Source organism: Entelurus aequoreus, linkage group LG05, assembly GCF_033978785.1.
Source record: "Entelurus aequoreus isolate RoL-2023_Sb linkage group LG05, RoL_Eaeq_v1.1, whole genome shotgun sequence".
NCBI classification, from domain to species: Eukaryota; Metazoa; Chordata; class Actinopteri; order Syngnathiformes; family Syngnathidae; genus Entelurus; species Entelurus aequoreus.
Genome location: NC_084735.1, coordinates 51,117,071 through 51,142,446, shown reverse-complemented (window position 1 = coordinate 51,142,446; position 25,376 = coordinate 51,117,071). Strand labels below are relative to the sequence as shown.

The following is a 25,376-nucleotide window of genomic DNA, read 5'->3' as shown; positions in this document are numbered from 1 at the left end:
CAAACATATGAACCCTAAAGAGTATCTTATTCACCATTTGATTGGCAGCAGTTAACGGGTTATGTTTAAAAGCTCATACCAGCATTCTTCCCTGCTTGGCACTCAGCATCAAGGGTTGGAATTGGGGGTTAAATCACCAAAAATGATTCTCGGGCGTGGCGCCGCTGCTGCCCACTGCTCCCCTCACCTCCCAGGGGGTGAACAAGGGGATGGGTCAAATGCAGAGGACAAATTTCACCACACCTAGTGTGTGTGTGACAATCATTGGTACTTTAACTTAACTTTAACTTTACACATACAAACTGTAGCACACAAAAAAGCACATTTAATAAAAAAAACATTATTATGGTCTTACCTTTACCTATAAATGAAGTCCATGCGCCGCTGTTGTGCTGGATAATGCACCCCCGCCGTAGAATGCACCCACTGACGGAAGTGTTATATCAACTAAAGCCCACACTTAAACTTTCCACGTGCAATATTGAATCTATTTAAAAAAGTTACTTAATAAGAAGCCAAAAAGTGCAAAAACAATAATGTTTGTGTTGGAGGAGTTGTGAATGACTGAAATATGAAATCCGTGCTGCAGTCTGCAGGTGTACCTAATGTTGTGGCCCAGCAGTCATTCACAACTCCTCCAACCCGAACATTATTGTTTTTGCACTTTTTGGCTTCTTATTAAATACATTTTTTAAATAGATTCAATCTTGCACGTGGAAAGTTTAAGTGTGGGCTTTAGTTGATATAACACTTCCGTCAGTGGGTGCATTCTACGGCGGGGGTGCATTATCCAGCACAAGGAGGCGGGATTACTGCGAGCCTCAGCCAGTGCGTCTTCGCAGCTGTTTTATGATTGCTCAGCACAAGAAATACGTTACACACATAGAGTTGTTGACAAAATACACTGTACATTATATACCTCAGCTAACTAAACTATGGAAATGTATAATATAATTACTATAGCAATACGGTCTCACTGCACAGCAGGCCAGCAGTTAGCCGAGTCATTGCGCAATCCATGTGAGGCTCAATTCAGTGATGTGCCTCAACTGGCTGCTGATCACAGCAAGTCTCTTCTCAGTATTTGAACGGCAAATGTGAAAATTCAGCGATTTTGAATAAAAATAATCTAAAACTAGTGAAGTTAAATGGAAAATAACTTTATAGTATAGTCACTGGATACATATAACAATTTAAGAATTTTTTTTTCTTTTTACATTTTTTTTCTTTCCATGATGGTACGTGAGGCCCCGCCTCACCTGCCTCTCCTGACTGCACGTCACTGGTGTGTGCGTATGTATGTATGTACAGTATATATGCGCGTATGTAGGTAAAACCTATTAAAACTAATGAGTTAAATATAACCTATTTTTATATTATTATATACTATTTTATTATGTACATATTAAATTTATGTACTGGAATAGGCTCTAGCACCCCCCGCGACCCCATAAGGGACAAGCGGTAGAAAATGGATGGATAATCAATTTAAAAAGTATATCTATGTATTATTTATGCATAATAACACAAATAAAAATAAATTAAAATTAATTAAATATAAAAATATATTGATATTATCATGTACCATTTTATTCGGTTTACTGTAAATACAATCTTAAAAGTACATATTTGTTTGTATATTATGTGTTAATAAATTAAAATAGATTAAAAACAATGTATCAAATATTTAACAAAATATTATTTTGTACTATTTTATTCTGTATATATATATATATATATATATATATATATATATATATATATATATATATATATATATATATATATATATATATATATATATATATATATATATATATATATATATATAGTATATACACACATATACACACTACCGTTCAAAAGTTTGGGGTCACATTGAAATGTCCTTATTTTTGAAGGAAAAGCACTGTACTTTTCAATGAAGATAACTTTAAACTAGTCTTAACTTTAAAGAAATACACTCTATACATTGCTAATGTGGTAAATGACTATTCCAGCTGCAAATGTCTGGTTTTTGGTGCAATATCTACATAGGTGTATAGAGGCCCATTTCCAGCAACTATCACTCCAGTGTTCTAATGGTACAATGTGTTTGCTTATTGGCTCAGAAGGCTAATTGATGATTAGAAAACCCTTGTGCAATCATGTTCACACATCTGAAAACAGTTTAGCTCGTTACAGAAGCTACAAAACTGACCTTCCTTTTAACAGATTGAGTTTCTGGAGCATCACATTTGTGGGGTCAATTAAACGCTCAAAATGGCCAGAAAAAGAGAACTTTCATCTGAAACTCGACAGTCTATTCTTGTTCTTAGAAATGAAGGCTATTCCACAAAATTGTTTGGGTGACCCCAAACTTTTGAACGGTAGTGTATATATATATATATATATATATACATATACATACATATACAGTATATATACTGTATGTATACATATATATATATACTGTATATATACATATATATAATATATATATATACCTGTATATATATATATATATATATATATATATATATATATATATATATATATATATATATATATATATATATATATATATATATATATATATATATATATATATGTTACATATTTGTATGTTATGTGTACTAACAGAAATAAAAATACATTAAAACTAATGAATTATGTATATATATATATATATATATATATATATATATATATATATATATATATATATATATATATATATATTTTTTTTTTTTTTACATATATATTTTGTGTATCATACTGTATGTGTAATACCACAAATACAAACTTATCAAAACTACTGTAATGAATTCAATGATATCATATACTATTTTATACTATATATATATATATTTTTTAATTATATAGCAAATATTTGTATTGTATATGTGTAATGACAAAAATTAAACAATATAAAAAGTAATACATGAAATATGAAAAAAAATATTTTAAGGCTGCTGTAAAAAAAATAGATTCACAGATGAATCACAATTTTTAATTTATTCCGATTCTTAATCGATTCATAATTTTTAAATATACATTTGAAAAAATACTTTTTTTCTTTAAAGAGACCATACTTTGGCCATCTTAGCGCTTACTTACTGCACTCAATTTAATCGGTCGGCAGCCAAGAGGAGCCTTTGTAACCTATTACTTGTTTTAAAAAGTTTTTTTATTGTCAGAACCGTGTTTAATCGAATCGTCACCTCAAGAATAAAATCGATTCCCAGCCAAATGGTCTTGTTTGTTGACAATGCTTGGTCGTACGATAACTGAGTTCCAAACTTTTGTCAAAAACCGAATGAAAGTGTGGCGTACAAAAGTAAAGACCCAAATGCTTTTATTACCTTTCATGACTTCTTGTCCCTCACAGTATTTCCCACCAACAGGTGTTCAGCATATTATGTTAAATTGGGTGTTCCAGAAGTATTTATAGCGACGAACAGCATCATTATGATGGCTGCCAGGCCTCTAACTTTACTTTTCCACTCATGCTTTACTCAAACACTTCCAGTATGAAGTGAGAATTCTTGTTCTTGAGAGCGGCGCCACATTTTCCTGGTGACCCGTGCGACAGCATTTGCTATCACCGAATAGTCGGCATGTAGCAACGTGACACTGCGCTATTCTGATGCAAGCAGTTGGCACAAATTCTTTTTCTAGGGTCAAACTGGATACATTGCAAATAAGTGACTTGTGTTGAAGCAAACCGATAATCATTTCACCTGCTACCCAAATGTAGGATTTGAACGCATGAATATCATTTAAAAGTATGCAAATGTACTCGCAAGCATCACAGCTGCAGAGTTTGAAGCGTCCTGTGAAGGCGACATATGTTGCATAAATGTTCCACATTCAAAAGTCAGACACTTTATCTGCCTGGCAGGTGACTTTCAGGAAGGAAGTCTTTATAATTCTTTATTTTTGTCAGGTCATCAAAACATGTCAAAACACTCTCTCAAACCAATCACAGACTTCCGGCTTCACAATAAAAGTGGTACGCGTCACATCCTGCTTTGTTCGTCAAAGATGTTTGAATCTTGAATCTGTGATATTTCTACCTACATAAATGTTGGTACATCAGTTGAGGAAATTACTGAAGAGGGGGACATTTTATGGCAGACTGAAATAAAGTGTACATTATTTTATAACATGCTGATAGTCCTCAACTACAGAATGTTCATTAGACTGAATATCTTACATTATTAGTAAATAGAGAAGGTTAAAACATTGTCATGTAGCAAAACAATAATGATCAACTTGTACAACATGTAGAGTACAGAATACCAGAAGCATTTATTCAGGTATGAATATTGCATTTTATATTACCAAACATCTTTGACGATCAAACCATGATCGTAACAATCCACATGTTGTGTTATTAACGCGTAAAACTGGTATCTAAACATGGTGCAGCTCTTCTCCTCTCAATACAAGTGCTCCTACAGCAGGAATACGAATTCTGTATTCCTTTAAAATACAAAATCTAGCAAGACACTAATGCACTGCAGGTAATTTTTTCATTGTCATTAAAAAGATGTTTATGTCCATTTTGTGTTGAGCTGTTTAAAAAAGCATAATGTGTAAACAAGATTTCATTAAAACAAACTAATTGTCCAGTCATGGAATTACAAATGTGAAAATTATCTGTTTAGAGTACCCTTATTAATGATGAAAAATTATGTTGATCTGCGATTAATCACAATTAATTTTGAGTAACTATGAACAATGTAATTAATCGCTGTAAATATTTTAATTGTTTAATCGTATATTATAATATATTATTTTATACAGAATATTTTACATTTTTAAAAATATGTAATATATATTTGTATATTATATATGTAGTAACACAAACAAATATACCTGAAAACTAATTAATTTAATATACAAATATTTTACAATATATTACATTCTTTCATCCATCCATTTCCTACCACTTGTTAATTAAATATACAAAATTTACATTAGGGCTGTCAAATTATATTTTTTTGTAATATATTAATCACATTTTGGAATTTGGATTAATCATGATTACTCGCTTGCATAATCAAAATTTGCTTTAAAAAAAGGCCATAGTTTTTGTACACGAATGCAACATTATTGTCAGAATGTTATAGTGGATCGTTTTTAAATGTTTTACTTGAATGCACTACATTTATTTTCACAAAACTTGGAAACAGATTTATGTAAAGTTTTTCCAGGCTGTATTTAGGAGTGACATTTGCCAGCGAGCACACCCGTTGGAGTTCCTCATTTGTTTTTGTACTGACGTACTGTATGCCTTGATCTGATCACTGACAGTATAGTGGTTAAGGTAGAAGAGCTTGTACGGTCAAAATAAATTTCATGATTAATCTAAGCCTGTACATGAGTAATGTAATATTTTTTTGTGATTTGGCAGCCCTAATATATATATATATATATATATATATATATATATATATATATATATATATATATATATATATATATATATATATATATATATATATATATATATATACACACACACACACACACACACACACACACACACACACACACACACACATACATGTATATATATGTGTGTATATATATATATACTATATTGCCAAAAGTATTTGCCTTGACTCACATGTGAACCCATTCCTAACCCATAGTGTTCAGTATGATATGGGTCCACCTTTTGCAGCTATTACAGCTTCAACTCTTCTGGGAAGGCTGTCCACAAGGTTGCGAAGTGTGTTTATAGGAATTTTCCACCATTCTTCCAAAAGCCCATTGGTGAGGTCACACACTGATGTTGGTCGAGAAGGCCTGGCTCTCAGTCTCCATTCTAGTTCATCCCAAAGGTGTTCTATCAGGTTCAGGTCAGGACTCTGTTCAGGCCAGTCAAGTTCATCCACACCAGACTCTGTCATCCATGTCTTTACGGACCTTGCTTTGTGCACTGGTGACAGTCATGTTGGAAGAGGAAGGGGCCCGCTCCAAACTGTTCCCACATTGTTGGGAGCATGGAATTGTCCAAAATGTTTTGGTACCCTGGAGCTTTCAAAATTCCTTTCACTGGAACTAAGGGGCCAAGCCCAACTTCTGAAAAACAAACCCACACCATAATTCCTCCTCCACCAAATTTCACCCTCATACCACTTTGTGGCTGAGTTGCTGTTGTTCCCAAACTCTTCCACTTTCTTACAATAAAGCAGACAGTTGACTTTGGAATATTTAGGAGCGAGGACATTTCTTGACTGGATTTGTTGCACAGGTGGCATCCTATGACAGTTCCACGCTGGAAATCACTAAGCTCCTGAGCGGGCCATTCTTTCACAAATGTTTGTAGAAACAGTCTCCATGCCTAAATGCTTGATTTTATACACCTGTGGCCGGGCCAAGTGATTAGGACACCTGATTCTGATCATTTGCATGGGTGGTCAAATACTTTTGGCAATGTAGTGTATACATATACATATATATGTGTAATTATATATATATACAGTATATATATGTATACATATACACATATATATGTATATGTATATACATATATTGTATGTATATTTATATACACATGTGTATACCATAATTTCTGGACAATAAACCGCACCTGACTATAAGCCGCACCAGCTAAATTTAGGGGAAAATACAGATTGCTCCATATATAAGCCGCACCCGACTATAAGCTGCAGGGTTTTGTTGTGTAATTACCGTAGTATATAGGGGTTCCTGCTACCACGGAGGGGATTGTCGGGACAGAGATGACTGTTTGGGAACTCAAAGCGTCCCATTTATTAACTATAAATCTTTCAATCATTCAATCAAACTTTCACATCTTTGACATGGCGAACAGCATTCGTGCAGAGTACAAATAATACAACGGTGCAAAGTAATACAAAGTGCTCGCATGTACGTTATCAAAATAACCAGCCTACCGGTATATGAAAAGTCAGTCTTTAATCATTGTGTCATCGTCTTCCTCCTGCGTACTAAAACCACCGAAATCCTCTTCGTCGGTGTCGGAGAAGAACAGGCCGCATATAAGCCGCACCCTTGTATAAGCCGCAGGGACCAGAACGAGGGGAAAAAGTAGCGGCTTATAGTCCGGAAATTACGGTATATGTGTACATATACCTGTATATATATATATATATATATATATATATATATATATATATATATATATATATATATATATATATATATATATATATATATATATATATATATATATGTGTGTGAGTGTGTGTGTATATGTGTGTAAATATGTGTGTATATACTGTATATATGAATATATATGTGTATATGTATATATATATGTATATATATATATATATATACTGTATGTATATGTATGTATATATATATATACACATAATTATATACATATGTTTATATATGTGTCGATTTATATGTATATATATATAACTGTACATATATGTATATATACTGTATGTACACACACATTTATATGCATTTGATAGGTCAATTAGTGTAGGTCAATATATGCTTAGATATCTAAATAAAACACTCAATGGTCTTGAAAAATTGTCTCAATAAAAAAGTATTAGTGCTGATATTGACTTGGTATCGGATGTTATGTTATGCCTCCCATTGTTTTACGATAAATATATCTGTTATTTTATGTGTTAAAACTTAGAAGACCAAAAGAGATTCAAGTGAGTGAGTTGTAGATGAACGTGTGAATTAACGACACCAATCATTTTTTTGTACATTAATATTTGAACAATGTTATTGCCACAGCATAAAGTAGGAATGAGGCAGTCAGCTGCAAGTGAAGAGACACACAAATGGAGGACATTCCTCACGTGGGACATTGACTCACGTGACAGGTTGTTCTATTTAAGTCATGTACTAGTAAAATGGCAACAATTTACAACACTTCACAGTTTACTTTTATGAAGGTAGTGCTTCCATTGAGAATTAGAAGGACATTCAGCAGAACACAAACTTTCACCAAGGCTGAATGATGTGATCACGGCCTCATAGCTCATCTTTAAAGATTATATGCCTGAGTCGTGTATCCAAACAAAAAATTATGATACACTTGAAAAAATATTGAGATAAAGTAATGCTTGGTGTTAGATTTGATTATACATGGTGTCCCTTGTGTGTTGATATATTATATCACATACATTACACACCAGATTTTTTATGAATATTAATTCATAATTTGGAAAAAATTACAAATCTAAAAAAAAATAAAAAAATTGCATACAACACTAGGGGTTTCTTGATACAACTTTTGCACTTCCGAGATGATATTGGAGCCCTTGGTTATTGGACGATACCGATATTAATCTGTCCCAATATCAGCAGGAATCATTTATACTTTTATTAGTCAAGCAGAGAACAATGGTAGGTATGAAAAACACTCGCCTATTTATTATTGACTGTCTGGAAAATAGTTTTGCTTTTTTAAAGGGGTCATATTATGATTTATTTTCTACTTTTAAAACACTTCCTTGTGGTCTACATAACATGTATTGGTGGTTCTTTGGTCAAAATTAGTATGTTTTAAAGACCATCTTCAAGCAGCTTTCTGGCCGTTTCTTCAGAATGCACCATTTTTGTGGGCGGTCTTATTTACGTACCTCCACTTTGACAGCATCTTCCCCCCAACATCTTTGTTGTAGTTTTACCGCTTCCATAGCGAGTCGACTGACAGATATTAGTTAAAACTGTACACTACTTTTCATTAGAAATGGCAACAGCAGTGGCCACAATAATTCATTAAGTTTATCTTGTGATGCAGAGTAAGTTAAACGATGTGGACAAGTTTGTTACTGGATACTTTCTAATATGCTTCTACCTTGGAGATTTTGTATGTGTAAGTAATATGCAACCATATTTATTTGATACTTGCTTATATTGACAAATGTGCAGTTTTAGACTGCAATGTTGTTCAATTAAGGACACATATTACGTATGTCTGGCTTGAGTGCTATTGTGTGCTTAGCTGTTGTGTAGCTGCTACTTCCTAGTAGTTTACTTTTTTGTAAATGATTTGGCTAAAATGTAAAAAAAGACCAACTTCGTGTGCTTATTGGAGGACATTTAAGGCCTGATTAAATAAGATCCAAGTACCACACGCTTACAAGCGTGTGCAAAAAAAAAAAAATACCGTGTGCTCTGAATGGGCGTGTTGCGCGCGATCTACTAACACTGTGTGTGCTATTGACAAGTGGTGCAGACCGCCATAAAAAAAAACGCCAACAGACACCAAAACGCATCAATTGAGTTCAGCTCTATGTCGTTTCTGAATCGACGATATGTCTAATATTTTTTTTATTTCTCAAAGTTTAGTATGAAGAAAGGAGGATTCTCGTCTGTCCACCCTCTGTCGGTGCATCGTGAGCACTGATCCTGCAGCCGTGACTTTGCATGTCCTTCTGACAGGTACTAAATAAAATGCCAAATAGTGCTCACAAAACAGTGAAGAGTATTGATAAACCACATTGTGCATGCTGATTAATTATAAGTGCATCTTCTCCTCCCAGTATTGTGGACGTTTTGATGATATTTTGCATAAATGATAACAGAGACGCAAAATGGATTGCACGCCTTATTCTGCTCACTTAACAGACGTAATCAATTTTGCACATGTGTCTTAGTACACGCAAACCTTTAGTAAATCAGGCCCTTAGATGTTAACTGGCTGTCCAGCTTTGCACAAGTCAACACGCTTGTATCGGACATTTGACATGCAAACCTTAGATTTCAGATCCGATACTTCTTTTTCATTTTGCTGACCCATATTTGATAACGCATATCGATCGCATCGGGACACGCTTTTACCATAGAATAAAATAACTGCAATTAAATGTGTGATCACCACCACTAAGTTATGTCATTGTCACATGTTCAGAGCCGTATCATTTAAATTAATATTCAATAAATAAGTGGAGGCTTCACTCTCATTGTCCACTCCTAAACAGGAACCTCTAATGGCGGAAGAGGGTCTCTCTTTGGCATTATCTCTAGCTCAAGGCTGGCCTGCACTGTAGGGTCAACACTTCCTGTCCCTCGCTTATTAAACGTGTGCCATGTGGGGAAACAAAGAAAACACGGTTCCTTGCTTTGTATCGTGGGCGTATGACACTTACCACCAAGACCCCTGCTCTGTGACCGACTTTTACAAAAGTCCAATTCAGCTTTTTTTTTTTAGGTATTTTTTCACCTCCCCCTTCTCTCCTCAGATACTCACGCCATCCATCAGCGCTATGTTTGGGCGGGTTGGCGGGGTGGTAACGCTACAGCTGTGGGCGCCCTTCTTGGATGACTGAGGTGTGTCCCTGTCATAAAGTGTGTATCAAGAGTATTGGTGCATGAGCTCTGGCCAATCAGAGCGCAGCAGGCACTAAAATGGCAAGAGCAAAGCTGGCGATTGTGTGTCTGGTATATAAGCGGGAAGCGAAGCCCTACATAGTCGGGTGACCCCTATTTTGGCCGTGGTGAACAGGATCTGATCCCAAGGACTGTTACCTTTATTCTTGTCTAGTGTGAAAGGTAAGTATTGCTCTCTGAAATACATTTGTTTAACTTAAGGACACATGCACAACTCTAATCTTTGGTAAACAACAAAAAGAACATCTCACTAGATACAATATCCTGCAGAGAACCAGAATCCTCTGCTGTGGACGTCGGTTGGCATGCATAACGTAACATGTTTGTTCAGAATTGGTAGACTAAAAACACTGCAGAGGACGCTGCAGGCTCTCAGGAAGTAAAAAAAGCTGGGAGTTGATGTGGTGACGGTAATGCATGACTTGCGCACTTATGGTCATATTAGAACAAGGTAGAGTCAAAGTGCGTGTAGCATGTGTGTAGACTGTAGAGTGTCATTTTAAGACAGGCGGGCAGCTGTGCTGACGCTAAAAATACCAACACACACACACACACACACACACACACACACACACACACACACACACACACACACACACACACACACACACACACACACACACACACACGCACACACCTGCCACCTACTCTATTTCAACTGGACATGTGATACATTGTAAATGGCACGGCACATGCCACCAAGATTCTTGTGCCAGCAGATAACATGACTGCAGCTGTCCTCGACCTGTGCTTCTTATAACCTTGGGCCACCAGCACCAGGTCGTTATCGATTAAAGATTTATTTTTAGTTTACCGTATTTTCCGGACTATAAGTCGCAGTTTTTTTCATAGTTTGGCCGGGGGTGCGACTTATACTCAGGAGCGACTTATGTGTGAAATTATTAACACATTACCGTAAAATATCAAATAATATTATTTAGCTCATTCACGTAAGAGACTAGACGTATAAGATTTCATGGGATTTAGCGATTAGGAGTGACAGATTTTTTGGTAAACGTATAGCATGTTCTATATGTTATAGTTGTTTGAATGACTCTTACCATAATATGTTACGTTAACATACCAGGCACGTTCTCAGTTGGTTATTTATGCCTCATATAACGTATACTTATTCAGCCTGTTGTTCACTATTCTTTATTTATTTTAATTTGCTTTTCAAATGTCTATTCTTGGTGTTGGGTTTTATCAAATACATTTCCCCAAAAAATGCGACTTATACTCCAGTGCGACTTATATGTTTTTTTCCTTCTTTAGTATGCATTTTTGGCAGGTGTGACTTATACTCCGGTGCGACTTATACTCCGAAAAATACGGTATATTATTTATTTACTCATCTCTTAATGCATTTATTTATTTTAAACACAAAAAACACAACCCTGATTTTCAGTAGGGCATGACTGTTTTACAAGTGAGATTACAGCCTCTAGCCACTGGGTGGCAATAACGCGTCGACCAGGTCAGTTGTATAACAAGCTTTTCGAAGCAGAAGAAGCCTGAAGCAAAAGTTACGGATAATTATTTCAAACTCTTTTAAGACCTGAGCTAGGTCAGGTCAGTGTATCTTTTTATCACTGATATAATATTCTATAAAAAAAGTTTATTTTAATTTTATATTTGCTACAAATAAAATCACCAGTCAGCAGAAATGAATAAAACAGAGTCAAACCAGATGTTGCTTTTCATATATTGACACCGGAACCGGACAGTGTTATTTAAAGACTAGCCTTGGGACTGGCTTGTAGGGAAAAAAACTGTGTGGTGTTGTATCATGTGTCAAAAACAAAACAAAACAAAACAAAACAAAACAAAACAAAACAAAACAAAACAAAACAAAACAAAACAAAACAAAACAAACAGACAAAAAAACAATAGATAATCAAGTATCAATATATTTTTCTATACAAACGCAGAGTACACACCACACTGTTTTCCCCTACATGCCAGTCCACGGTCTTGTCTTTAAATAGAAATTTCTAGTACCGGTGTCATAATGTTTTTTTGTGTGTTTTCCCCCATATAATTTTTTTTTCTTAATTTTTTTAAAATTATTCAAGACAAAAAGATACACTAACTCAAAGAAAAAAACAGATGATCATGGAAGAATGCACATTTGTATAGACTTTTGAAATGTTCTTATTAATTCAATTAAAAGAACACCAACCAAGTTATCTTTGGTGACCAAATTTTTAATGTTTGGTTTATACTAAAACATAATTAGCTCTCTCGCTGCTAGACATATACAACTCCAACCAACAGTGTTTATTTATACAATAGTTACAATATATTTTACAAGCTGTGCCCTAGCTTGAGACTCTCCGCCGAGTTATACCGTTTCTAGAAATGTTTTGATTTCTGAGAGTTTTACCAAGAACATCCTGTCTCAATGGTCAGAGTTTGAAGAAGTTTATGTAACTTGTGTTTGTTTCTTTTTCAGTGTTAGAAAAGCTACCATGCCTTTCGGAAACACCCACAACAACTTCAAGCTCAACTACAAAGTTGAGGATGAGTTCCCTAACCTGTCCAAGCATAACAACCACATGGCCAAGGTTCTGACCAAGGAGCTGTATGGCAAGATGAGGGACAAGCAAACTCCCAGTGGCTACACCTTGGACGATGTCATCCAGACTGGTATCGACAACCCCGGTAAGCTTAACAGTTTATTAATAAATAAAAAGAAAGGACGGAAGGAAGGATTTTTTATTATCATTGCACAAGTACAAGGAAATTTCATTTGAGAGCAGACACACGTACAAGGTAACGACAGGAACGCAAATGGGTCGCCACTTATGGTTCCCTGTAAAAGGTGGGAAGAAGGTAAACAGGGGGAGGATGAGTAAAAAAAAGTTGATCTCAGACTGGCCTCCCATGGAGGGCAGTCTGGAGTGAGGGAAAAAAACTTGATAGCAAAAGACCATATACATATTACCACGTACAACTCAAGACTTTCAACAAGGGGTGAGGGAGCGGGCGTCCGACCCGGAGCTGCCAGCACTACGGGCGTTGTTTTGTTTTCCGTCATACCACGTGGAGTGAAGCGTCGAAGGCATGGGATGAGGGTTGGAGGTATCTGTGTGTGTGTAAGCCTGTTCCGCGACCTTGGTGCTCCCGCAAACGCTATAACACAGTCAGTCAGTCCAACAAAAATCGACAAACAACAGGTGTTTGTCCATTAGTGACAAGCAAGGAGTTTGTTGCGTCCTCACTCCACTTTCCTCTCGGAGGGTCTTGAGGAAACGACCTTGCCACGTCGCTCGCAGCCAGAGAAAACAATCCAGATTAGAATGTTTTCGTTAGAGCGAACGAAAACAGACTTAAACTTTTCACTCTAATTGTCTATTTTTGGTCCTCAAATTCATCATACTTCGCCATCAGAGCAGCCGGCGTCTCCAAGATGTCGTCAAAATCGCAAAAATCTGAGTGCCCAGAGCTCTGCTCGCATCTTCCAGTCATTTGTGGCAGCTTTAGGGTATACTTTGAACTGCTGCCAGCATCTTCCAATTTGTCGATACACCAGGGCAACGCTTACTCCAATCAGCATATGTCCTGTTATCATGGTTCTGAATAGTTTGATATCTTCAATGTCCTCCACTGAAATGGTCGCCAGGCACCCGGCACTCCTCTTTTCCCAAGAGTCTGCCGTGTGTCCAGCAACAACCGTTACGTCAAGACAGGCAGGTTCCCCCAAACCCGGGATCTTGCCAATTTCGTTAAGAGGTCAGTTGATCAATTCCATTGTTTAAAAAAGGGTAAAAGAAGGTTAAGACAAAATAAAGAAGCAAGCAGGAGAGCTAAGGGAGGGGGAATGAAAGAATCCGCCTTCGATGAGTGCCAGTGAGAAAAAAAGCAATCATTTATCTGCCATTGGTCTTCACTCCATAGGTCACCCCTTCATCATGACTGTTGGCTGTGTCGCTGGTGACGAGGAGTCCTATGAAGTCTTCAAGGACCTGCTGGACCCCATCATCTCCGACCGTCATGGTGGATACAAGCCCACTGACAAGCACAAGACTGACCTGAACTTTGAGAACCTGAAGGTCTGTGACAACAAAATGGGTGCTTGAAAAAGATGCAGGATTTTTGAATTTGATGATTGTTGATATAGGGCGGCGATGACCTGGACCCCAACTACGTTTTGTCCAGCCGCGTGCGTACCGGCCGCAGCATCAAGGGATTCACCCTGCCCCCCCACAACAGCCGTGGCGAGCGCCGAGCAATTGAGAAGCTGTCTGTTGAGGGTAGGCGCATTCGAATGAACATGTGTACTGTGTCAGTGAGGGATGTTCCAATCAGGCATTTATGCTGCTGATTCCGATACCAATCATTCATGAGTGAGATCAGCCGATACCAATACCAATCACATGTATTAACTGTACCTTTGTAAATGATTTATGGTGAGTGCTATTGAGATTTTTAACAATATCAGCATCATATTTTAACTATTTCCCTATTCCTTTTATTAGTTACAATTGTTTGATCAAAACAAAGGCAATATTACACAATAAATTAACAAAATTATAAACTACTATCAAATACTCCTTGAAATCCTTTTTGCCCTCAAAATCTTTTGGTGTCCAGCAACTTATTCTCTGAGTTTGTTACTGTAACAAAAACAAACAAAAAAGATTTTGAAAAAAATATCAATCTAATCACTCTAGTATTAATCGTACACTGATATTAACCTTGGTATCGACACCACCAATTTATGGTTTGATCCCCTTTTTATGTGTTTACTGGCTGCTACACACCAACAGCTGGTGTTACATATATTATTAGACTCTTATTAATCTAATTGTTGGTTTTCTGTTAATATCTGCTAACTTTCTGCTGTAACGTGCTTCCATCTACACTTCTTAAACTTTATTAAGCACTCATTTCTTCTGTTGATACTAGCTAGCTTAGCAGCTATATTAGCTTTAGCATGCCCGCTCCTGGCTTGCTTTGGGTGTGTAACATGTTTAGCCTCATCCTCCAGTGATAATGGTACTTAAGATATTCAGAAATTAAGTGTATTTGCCGTAATGAAGGTGATTATTATTAACTTAGGGGAGAAGCGCCACACTGTACAGAGACACATACTGTAATTAGCTGCTAGATTGTCAAGTGAGGGACTAAAAATAAAGGCAATATTAGCCAGAGGGGATCGGCTCTAGTGATTGGTATCAAGAGGCATTAGTCGTCAATGGCGATCACATACTTTTGGTAGCCGATTGATTGGCACATCCCCAGTATCAATTACATCCTAACAATATGTATCCCATTAGCTCTGACCAGCCTGGATGGTGAATTCAAGGGCAAGTACTACCCCCTGAAGTCCATGACTGATGCTGAGCAGGAGCAGCTGATTGCTGATCACTTCCTGTTTGACAAGCCCGTCTCCCCTCTGCTCACCTGCGCTGGTATGGCCCGTGATTGGCCTGACGCCAGAGGCATCATGTAAGTACAACAACTAACTATAGCAGGGGTGTCCAAATAGAATAATAAACTGCTTACCACAGGTATGTCATGAAACAATCCCATCATACTACAAATGTTATTATTTATTAGGGAAATAAACAGAAAAAACAACAAATAATAAACATCAATTAAATTATATATTTTTTTGAATGCAAAAATAATTACATTTTAATTGTTTTTTAAAATATATATAAAAAAATTAAATACAGTCGTACTGAGCTGTTTTTGTTAATAATCCGTCCCAAAAGATCCGACGAAGACCGACTTGTACAAAAAAACTCATAATTTTTTCCTCATAAGAAATAATGCAACTCCAATTAATCTGACCCATACACCCATAAATATGAACATAAAACACATTTCTGAGAATACATTTTCTGCATGCAGAGTACAACGTAAAATGCTGGCACACACAACTTTGTTTTGCCCCATGGTGGCTTTTTTTGCAGTCATAATCAATAAAAAACGCCTTGGTTTATCCGCTAAATTTGTGAGAAAGCAGACTGGTTTGTCGCGCGCAATGTTTGGCCAAAGATAACGGTGTACAAAAATTGGGGCAAAATGTTGGCAACATTTTTAGCTGAATCATATAACGAGTGGTGGGTACGAAAACTGAGGCACCGCTTTAAATGTCTATACTTTTTAACAAAACATGCATTATACTATGATATCATTAAAAATAATTACAATTAAAGTTTGAGTGAAACAGCATAAAAGAAACATTTCACACAATAAAGTGTGAACATTTTTTGTAATGGGTGTGGATCAGGAAGGGCATCCAAGTAAAGTTTTGCTCAGGACATGTGCATGCTAACTTTTTGAAATCTTATTTTCAGTGCAGTGCTAAAGCATTCATTTTACGTTCTAATGTGGGTCTTTATTCTCTATGGCAGGGGCGTCAAACTCAAATACAGAGTGGGCCAAAATTTAAAACTGAACAAAGCCGCGGGCCAAGGTTGAACAAATGAACCTTTTAATAGGGACCCAAACAAGTTTTGCATTGAATATTGAACAAGCAAGGCTTATATAACTTTATAGTGACATGCAAAAATCGAGTTTCAAATAATAATAATAATAATAATTAAAAAATATCAAGGGCATATCAAATACAATTTAAATAAAAATGTAATGCCTCTTTTCTATTTGCAGCCTTCTGAGGTAAATATCAACATTAACTTTTTCCACAGGCTAATAAATTTGAAAATAAAATAACAATGAATAAACCAACCATTCAGGACTTTAAACTGCTCAGTTTGCAACACACTGATCTAATCTGATGTGCCCAAGCCAGATACCTGCCATCTTTTCTTGGATACTAGTTCATTAATGTCGGGGCTCAGGCTTTGAGCTGAGGCAACCTTCATTATCGAACGAAGGTGTTCATCAGTCATTATATCTCGTAGTCCACCCGGACCACAGTCTTGGGGGCGTGCCTTAAAGGCACTGCCTTTAAGGTCCTCTACGAGCTGTCGTCACGTCCGCTTTTCATCCATTCTAAAAACGTGCCGGCCCAATCACAAGATATGTGCGGCTTCTGTAACTCTTCCGGGACGCTACAAAATACACCCCCCGCTACCACCAAACCCCGCCACCCCCCACACACACCTTGTAGCGTCCCGGAAGAGTTAGTGCTGCAAAGGGTTCTGGGTATTTGTTCTGTTGTGTTTATGTTGTGTTACGGTGCGGATGTTCTCCCGAAATGTGTTTGTCATTCTTGTTTGGTGTGGGTTCACAGTGTGGCGTATACTTCTAACAGTGTTAAAGTTGTTTATACATCTACCCTCAGTGTAGCCTGTATCGCTGTTGATCAAGTATGCGTTGCACTCACGTGTGTGTGCATATAGAAGCCGCACATATAAAGTGACTCGGCCAGCACTCGTTGGACTGGATGAAAAGCGGACGTGACGATTTTCGGGTAGGGCACTGAAATTTGGGAGTCTCCCGGGGGGTTGGCAAGTATGAGAAATAGTGGTGAATGCGGTGTTACCGCGGCACCGCCGCTGTATATAATCGGCGGGCCAGCTCTAGTGTTAATTTGATATCGTTTTAAGGGCCAAGTGAAATTACGCGGGCCAGAGTTTGACACCCATGATCCATTTCATAATTTAATTCCACATACTGATATACTAAAGGTTTTAAGTGTTGCATGTGCATACAAATGTTTTAAGAAACATATCCCACTAAGGGCCAGAGTTTGACACCCATGCTCTATAGCCTTTATTTGTATTATTTTAATATGCAACGGGCCAGTAAACAAATACAGCATCTAAAATCTCTGATACAAGCAGTCCTGCAGTGTTTACTTGTGCAAAACTGGACAGCCAGTTACCATCTAAATGTCCTCCAATTAGCACACAACGTAGTCAAGTCATTTACAAAAGGTAAACACGGTAGGCTATAGCAGTGTTTTTCAACCACTGTGCCGGGGCACACTAGTGTGCCGTGAGACACAGTCTGGTGTGCCGTGGGGGATTAACTAATTTCACCTATTTAGGTTAAAAATATTTTTTGCAAACCAGTAATTATAGTCTGCAAATTATGTGTTGTTGTTGATTGTCGGTGCTGCCTAGAGCTCTGCGTACCATGTAATACTCTTCCATATCAGTAGGTGGTAGCCGGTAGCTAATTGCTTTGTAGATGTCGGAAACAACGGGAAGCAGCGAGCAGGTAAAAAGGTATCTAATGCTTAAACCAAAAATAAACAAAAGGTGAGTGCCCCTAAGAAAAGGCATTGAAGCTTAGGGAAAGCTATGCAGAACGAAACTAAAACTGAACTGGCTACAAAGTAAACAAAAACAGAATGCTGGACGACAGCAAAGACTTACAGCGTGTGGAGCAGACGGCGTCCACAGAGTACATCCGTACATGACATGACAAATCACCAAAATAGGAGCGCAAGACAAGAACTAAAACACTACACACAGGAAAACACAGAGAAACTCAAAATAAGTCACGGCGGGATGTGACGGCGGGATGTGACGGGTCGTGACAGTAGACCTACTTTGAGACAAGTGCTATAGTGATGCATGGTTGGTTATGGTTATGGTTTGAATTAATATCCGACAATTGCGACAACGACTTTTTACTGTCAACTGAGTTTCGTTTTTTTAAAGATTTCTGCTGGTGGTGTGCCTCCGGATTTTTTCAACGCAAAAAATGTGCCTTGGCTCAAAAAAGGTTGAAAAACACTGGGCTATAGGCTACTAAGAGCCAGCAGCTACACAACAGCTTAGACAAGCTAGACAAAACTGTTCCTAATTGAACAATATTGCAGTCTAAAACACATTTGTAGTATCAAATGATTATAGTTGCATAATACTTGCGCACACAGTCTACAGGGCAGAGTGTATGAGAACGTTTCCAGTAACAAATGTTTCCGCGTCATAAAAGCAAATTATTGTGGCCACAAGGTGTCCTAAATTTTTTTTTACTTCATTAAGCCTTTTTTAACATTTCAGACTACAAAATATTAAAAGTATGTACAGTCGTCCCTCGTTCTGTAAGGCAGCCCTTTAAGTCCTCTCCTTTTTTGCAGTTACACTTTTTTTCGTAATGTGATTTATGTAACTACGGGGTTGCCTTAGCTTGTTTGCTTCGATGCAGTCAGTAGTCATGTGTTCAACTTCTTTAGTTATACTAGTGGTGTTCCTCAAGGTTCCATTTTAGGTCCTCTCTAATTTTTGGGCTATCAGATGATTTATTTGCAGATATTTGATCCATAATGAAATGTCACCTACAGTACAGCATAGCATGCTAATAAAAGAAGTACCCAACACAGTCCTTCTTACAACTCCATCCAGGCACAACGACAACAAGACCTTCCTGGTGTGGGTCAATGAGGAGGATCACCTGCGTGTCATCTCCATGCAGAAAGGCGGCAACATGAGGGAGGTCTTCAAGCGTTTCTGCGTTGGTCTTCAGAAGGTACAACGATAAGACTTGCTAAGGAGCAGCAAAAGCAGACTGTAGGCATCCTCTGATGTTTGATTTGTCGGCAGATTGAGGAGATCTTCAAGAAGCACAACCATGGCTTCATGTGGAACGAGCATCTGGGCTACGTCCTGACCTGCCCCTCAAACCTGGGCACTGGCCTGCGAGGCGGCGTCCACGTCAAGCTGCCCAAGCTGAGCACACACGCCAAGTTTGATGAGATCCTCACCAGACTGCGCCTGCAGAAGCGTGGCCAAGGTATGTCCTTCGCTTGTTTCTGTTTTTTCTGTGAAGTTTTTGACCAAATTTTCGCTCTCGTCCTCTCAAGGTGGCGTGGACACGGCCTCCGTGGGCGGCATATTCGACATCTCCAACGCCGATCGTCTGGGCTCTTCCGAGGTGGAGCAAGTCCAGCTGGTGGTTGACGGTGTCAAGCTGATGGTGGAGATGGAGAAGAAGCTGGAGAAGGGAGAAGTCATTGACAGCATGATCCCTGCCCAGAAGTAAAGAGAAGCAATTCTGTTTTTTTTCCCCCATCGTGAACATCTCATGTAGGATCCAGACAACTGGTGGGCGCGCAGAGGAAACAGCAGCTCATCAAGAGACTCTTGACTCTGCTCACCTCTTTTTTCTTCGTCCTCTCTTTTCAAGTTTTCTTGTGTTGATTGGTAACATCCTGGGATCAACATGCACTGTGCTAGGCTCGCCTAACAAATTGGGAAACACCCACTTTTTGTTGTAAAAGTAACGATTATGAAAACTGTTTACGCTCAATAAAAAGTGACCCATGAAACAAATTCACCTGTTTTGGATTTTTATTTTGATGTGTTAAAAATATCAGTACTGATCTATTGTATCAAAACTTGCCTTCAGGATTACATTTGAACCAATACTAGTGTCACGATCGGCCTTACAACACAACTGGAAGGGTGAAGCATCAGGAATCAACTGGCACCAAGTGAATGGACTGGAGAGCTTAAGTAGTCAGGAGGAAATGGGTAGCAGGTGTGTGCGAAGGTGGCTCCGCTGCGTAGCCCGAAAAACCCGGCACTGCAACAAAAAGTAAACAGGCTGACTGCCAGATCATGACAGTACCACCCCCCGCTCCAAAAGACGACCCTTGGCGGGCCAACTGTTTTTTTTAAGATGGAGAGAGTGGAAGTCACTCAGAAAGGACTGATCGAGGATACAGGAGCTGGAGGCCCATAAGGGTTCCCCAGAACTGTGCCCTTCCCGGTCGACCACATACTGAACTTCACTGCCCCACCTTCTGGAGCCTAAAATGGCCATCGATCATTCGCTGAGGAGGAGGAGGCGTGGAGAAAAGCAAAGTGAACTGGTGGTAACTGGCTTGAGGTTGGAGATGTCAACCACCGTATGTCGCTTGATGGATGGAGGCAGCTGGAGTTCAACTCCTGCATGGCTGATGATCTTGGTGATCTTGATTCACCTGAGAGAAAGCTCTTTAGAAGAGCCAGCCATTGATAAGTCCCAAGACAACAGCCAGACCTCTGGTCTTGGTTGATAAGTGGGCACTGGTATCCTGTGGTAATTCGCCAGCCTACAGTTCCGGGCAGCCATCCCGCCACACCCGATGCCTGTCAAGTGATTCATTTTTTAAATCAGATTATTCACACTGTAAACCTGTGATTAATCATGGGTTATTATTTGCTTGCATATATAAAATCTGTTGAAGAAAATACCCCAATATTTGGGTACAAATACAATTTGCTAGTCAGAATGTCATACTGGAACATTTTTAAAAATGTTTTACTGAACTGAAAGTCATTGATTTGCTTAAAACTTGGTGAAAAATAAGTGTAGTAACAATTAAGTGCACATTTTGAAAGTCTTTGCAGTTTGCAATAATCTTGCAAACAAGGTACGGTTACTAATCGATAATGTAGCAAACGCTCTCATAAACAACTTAACATAGTGCACCATTTATTCTTCTTTAGTTTAAACAGTAGTTGAAACAAACAAGTTTGTTTTAGTTTTTCAGATGACAATGCTGATCTCTTTTTGGTACAATGCGACCCCAGCTCGTTGTGATTACTTACAGATGTCCAACGTTCTCCAGGAATCAAAATGAATTCACATTCAGTCTGTAGTTGCATCTTTATGCTCTTGTTTTTGTAGCACACTTGGTTTATCCTTGCTGTAATTGTGCCTCTCCAAAGTATTGTACGACAGATCATCTGTGGTGATACGAATGACATCTTCTTGCAGGACTTGGTCTTCACAGATGTTAGATGTCCTGCATGCGGTGGCTGCCCGTTTAGCAAAGGCATATGTAACTTAACTGTGCTACTTTTGTTGACAACATTTAAACAGTAAACTTTGTTCTCCTCTGCTTGTTGTCAACGTAGCTAGCATTCATGGTAGCATGTTGCCAAAACACCGGCAGCAGCCATCACTGCTCGCTGAGGCGGGTGACTGTTGCTTGCTTTCACCTCAGTCTCCAAAGAAAAAAAAAAGTCTCCAAGACATAATAAAGTCTCCAATATCCTCGGGAAAAGTCATTAGATTTGTCGCTAGTAACTGTTTACATAAGAAGTCGCCAAGAGGATTGGCAACACTGTTGGCACCATTTTCGAGTACATGATTTTTTGCTTTAAGATGGTATTTTAAACTTGATGTGCGCCGATAATAAAATTGTTTGTTGCTGCAATACCAACAAGTTACCTTAGTTTTATCCAAAGTTCTGCTTTGAAGCGAAATTGGCCGCCTCTCACCGTGATCACAGACTGTGTCACAAAGCGGGTTAAGCCTTAACCCGGAAGTGATTAATCATCATTCATATTTGGTAACGCGATAATACATTTGTATTATTCACATGCATTAATGCGTTAAGCCCTAATCTATCTGTACATTAAGGGTGTAAAAATTAATATGTACAAACCGATATTCGAACCGATAACCGATACTTTAGAGATATCAATAATTTTATTTGAGCCTCTGGATCGATCTATATGTAACAGGGATCGGTCGATGTCCGGTTGGAAAGTCATGAATCTGTTGATTGTAGATCTGTTACAAAATATGGCCGCTCTCATCTTGCAAAACTTCTGTAATGACACAACACAAGACTACTGTTGTCGTTTGTGACCGACAACGGAAGAGCAACATCGCAGACAGTAGTTCTGATTAACTTACCGAAAGAACCAATCACAGAACAATCCATAAATGATTGTGCCTTACCAACCACTGAAGGCATCACACAGTCAGAAGCAACCAAAGGCGGGTCTTTGCGTGTTTATGTTTCATACACCCACATCTGTGGTCCTCTCCAAGGTTTCTCATAGTCATTCATATTGACATCCCACTGGGTTGTGAGTTTTTCCTTGCCCTTATGTGGGCTCTCAACCGAGGATGTCGTTGTGGCTTGTGCAGCCCTTTGAGACACTTGTGATTTAGGGCTATATAAATAAACATTGATTGATTGATTGATACACACCTCATGGCATTGTGTTCAACTTGGCGACTTTCTTGCTAAATTGAGTATCTTTCCAACTCCTCTTCGTGACTTTCTTTCTCAAAACCAACTAGCGACTGAAGTGAATTAATTGAATCATATTATGTTCAACATATGGTGAATGTTTATATTCACCTTGGAGAAACCAAACTTTCAAGTTTAAGTAAATAGTGGTATTTCAGTTTGAGCACATGATAAGATAAGATAAGGCCCCTTAGTTTAATATTCGCAGGTGAATTGGATCACTTCTAGTATAAAAGAGGCCCTAATTGGGACTTTGGAATGCAAAAGTGATAGCTATATCCTTGAGAGGAGACTACCTGTCTAGCTCAAAGCCAACATTTGAGTTATGACTTAAAGCAGTTGTTTTCCAGACACTTACACGCTAACATCTCCTTTTGTGGTCAGGATGCGCTCCTGACTTAGCACACACACTCAGAGACAGAAAGGAGGAATATAAAAACTAAAGGTTTGGCTTCTCCAGAGAGGAGTCCTTCACTTTTTTGACCTAGGCTCCTCCTGGGTACTGCAGCCCTGTGTAATGACGCTCGCTTGTAATAAAGCAACTTTTGGTTCAGTAAAGCGTCTCCGACGTCTCTTTCGATTCAGCCACACTGCCGTGACATCCTTCTGTCCGGACGAGGATGGCAAAACCAGAAATACACTTCACGACAAACCCAACAACTTTTTTGGATGGTTGGAGACATGAAAGTATGACATGACAGCGGTGATGCTGTGAGCCTTTCCTCTCAGGCGAAACCCTGTCTACTGAATTTCTGCTCTTGGACAGCTTGTACTGAAAACACATTTTGTCGTACTTTTAAGTGCAATGACAATGAAGTCCATTTCCTTTTCGTCAGAGCAGAGACGAGACACACACCCACTCTGCAAAGCTGCCACTGTTTCTGCTTTGGTATGTAAGACAGGCCTTAAGCTGCTGGTCTTTCAGGTAGATGAACATTTATTTTCAGCTACTCCCTAGACATGAGTACTGTCTGCAATAACAGATAAAATACATAAAGGTTCTCGATTTTACCAAAAAAAGGTTACTTACAGGATTGTATAACTTTCCGTATCAACGCGGAACAACGGAATGAAACTTGAAAAATATCCTGGCAGTGGTTCATATTTCAAGATCGCTGATTCGCTCATTTTTTGTCAATCAAAAAAGGGCTTTACTCTCAGACAGATCATCCAATCATCATCCAGAACAGCCGAGGCTGAGCCTACTTCTCATTCACTTTCAGAAATGCTCGGCGTCCGTGGAGCCGAATATTTATCCAATGATTGTCATGTTTTGCTGCAGTGGAACAACCCATTCCACGCTCCCCCATTGAAGTAAATAGACACTCGGCTACAACATTGTTTAATGCTCTGTGACGCTACCATTATCAATGACAAAAAAGTTGCATCAGCTGTCGTGAAAGAAGCTGATTCTGAACAAAAGTTGAACGCATTCTACCGCATATTTAGTTAATGAAAGGTAAACACTAAAGTACTCTGTTCCAGACCAAATATCAGAAAGACGACTCCTGGACATGGCTCTTTGGTACATGTGGTTTTAAAATCGTTTTAAACCGTTTTTTTCTACTGTTTCTTTTAATTGTTTTTGATCCAATGGTATGTGGATATCAATAGTGTTATACATGGCCTTAGTGTCGCTCATAACCACGTGTTGATGTCCCGTAAAGAGACATTGTTTGCAACCAATCCAATGCAGCCTATTACTACCGCTCCTTGAGGCCTCACCAACTCCCGGGATTTTTTGTTGGAGCTACGCCACCTTCACTTGGAGCCTGCCACTGCATTTCTCGCCCCTTACAACATGCCTTTGGAGTTACTACGGGGTCACAAGCTGAAGCAAACGTGAAGGAAAACACGTTTTAGAGGAGGGATACAAGGAGAAGAGGCAGCCGGCTACCCTTATCTGCCATCATCCTGCTTTTTGCACTGAAGGAGCTTGTGTGGCTTTTGTCATGGCCTAAATGAACGGCCGGGCGGCTGCTTAGGCTTCAGCAGAGTGGGGACGTTGATCTCTTTTGTGCGCCTATTCTCCGTTTTCGCCAAGGCCACGGAGGACATTTTTCAGCGCGAATTGCCAGAACGAGATGCAGCACGGTCAATGCTTTAACTGCAACAAGGACAGCGGAAC

General features: G+C 38.5%; 1 protein-coding gene across 1 annotated transcript; it reads left to right on the top strand.

Moving 5' to 3' along the window:
- The first annotated feature begins 10,368 nt into the window (after positions 1–10,368).
- On the top strand, positions 10,369–20,540 carry ckma (creatine kinase, muscle a). The gene is made up of 8 exons (XM_062046426.1): positions 10,369–10,506; positions 12,800–13,008; positions 14,245–14,399; positions 14,468–14,600; positions 15,627–15,798; positions 19,620–19,743; positions 19,818–20,007; positions 20,078–20,540. The coding sequence occupies exons 2-8, from the start codon at positions 12,816–12,818 to the stop codon at positions 20,254–20,256; spliced, it is 1,146 nt and encodes a 381-aa protein (XP_061902410.1). The 5' UTR covers positions 10,369–10,506; positions 12,800–12,815; the 3' UTR covers positions 20,257–20,540.
- The last annotated feature ends 4,836 nt before the right edge of the window (positions 20,541–25,376 follow it).

Bases quoted from the DNA above. Each gene is read 5' to 3' on its own strand.
- ckma (XM_062046426.1), top strand. From the start codon at position 12,816: ATGCCTTTCGGAAACACCCACAACAACTTCAAGCTCAACTACAAAGTT. The intron at 14,400-14,467 runs GTCTGTGACAAC...TTGTTGATATAG, and splicing joins TGAACTTTGAGAACCTGAAG to GGCGGCGATGACCTGGACCC. The intron at 19,744-19,817 runs GTACAACGATAA...ATTTGTCGGCAG, and splicing joins TCTGCGTTGGTCTTCAGAAG to ATTGAGGAGATCTTCAAGAA.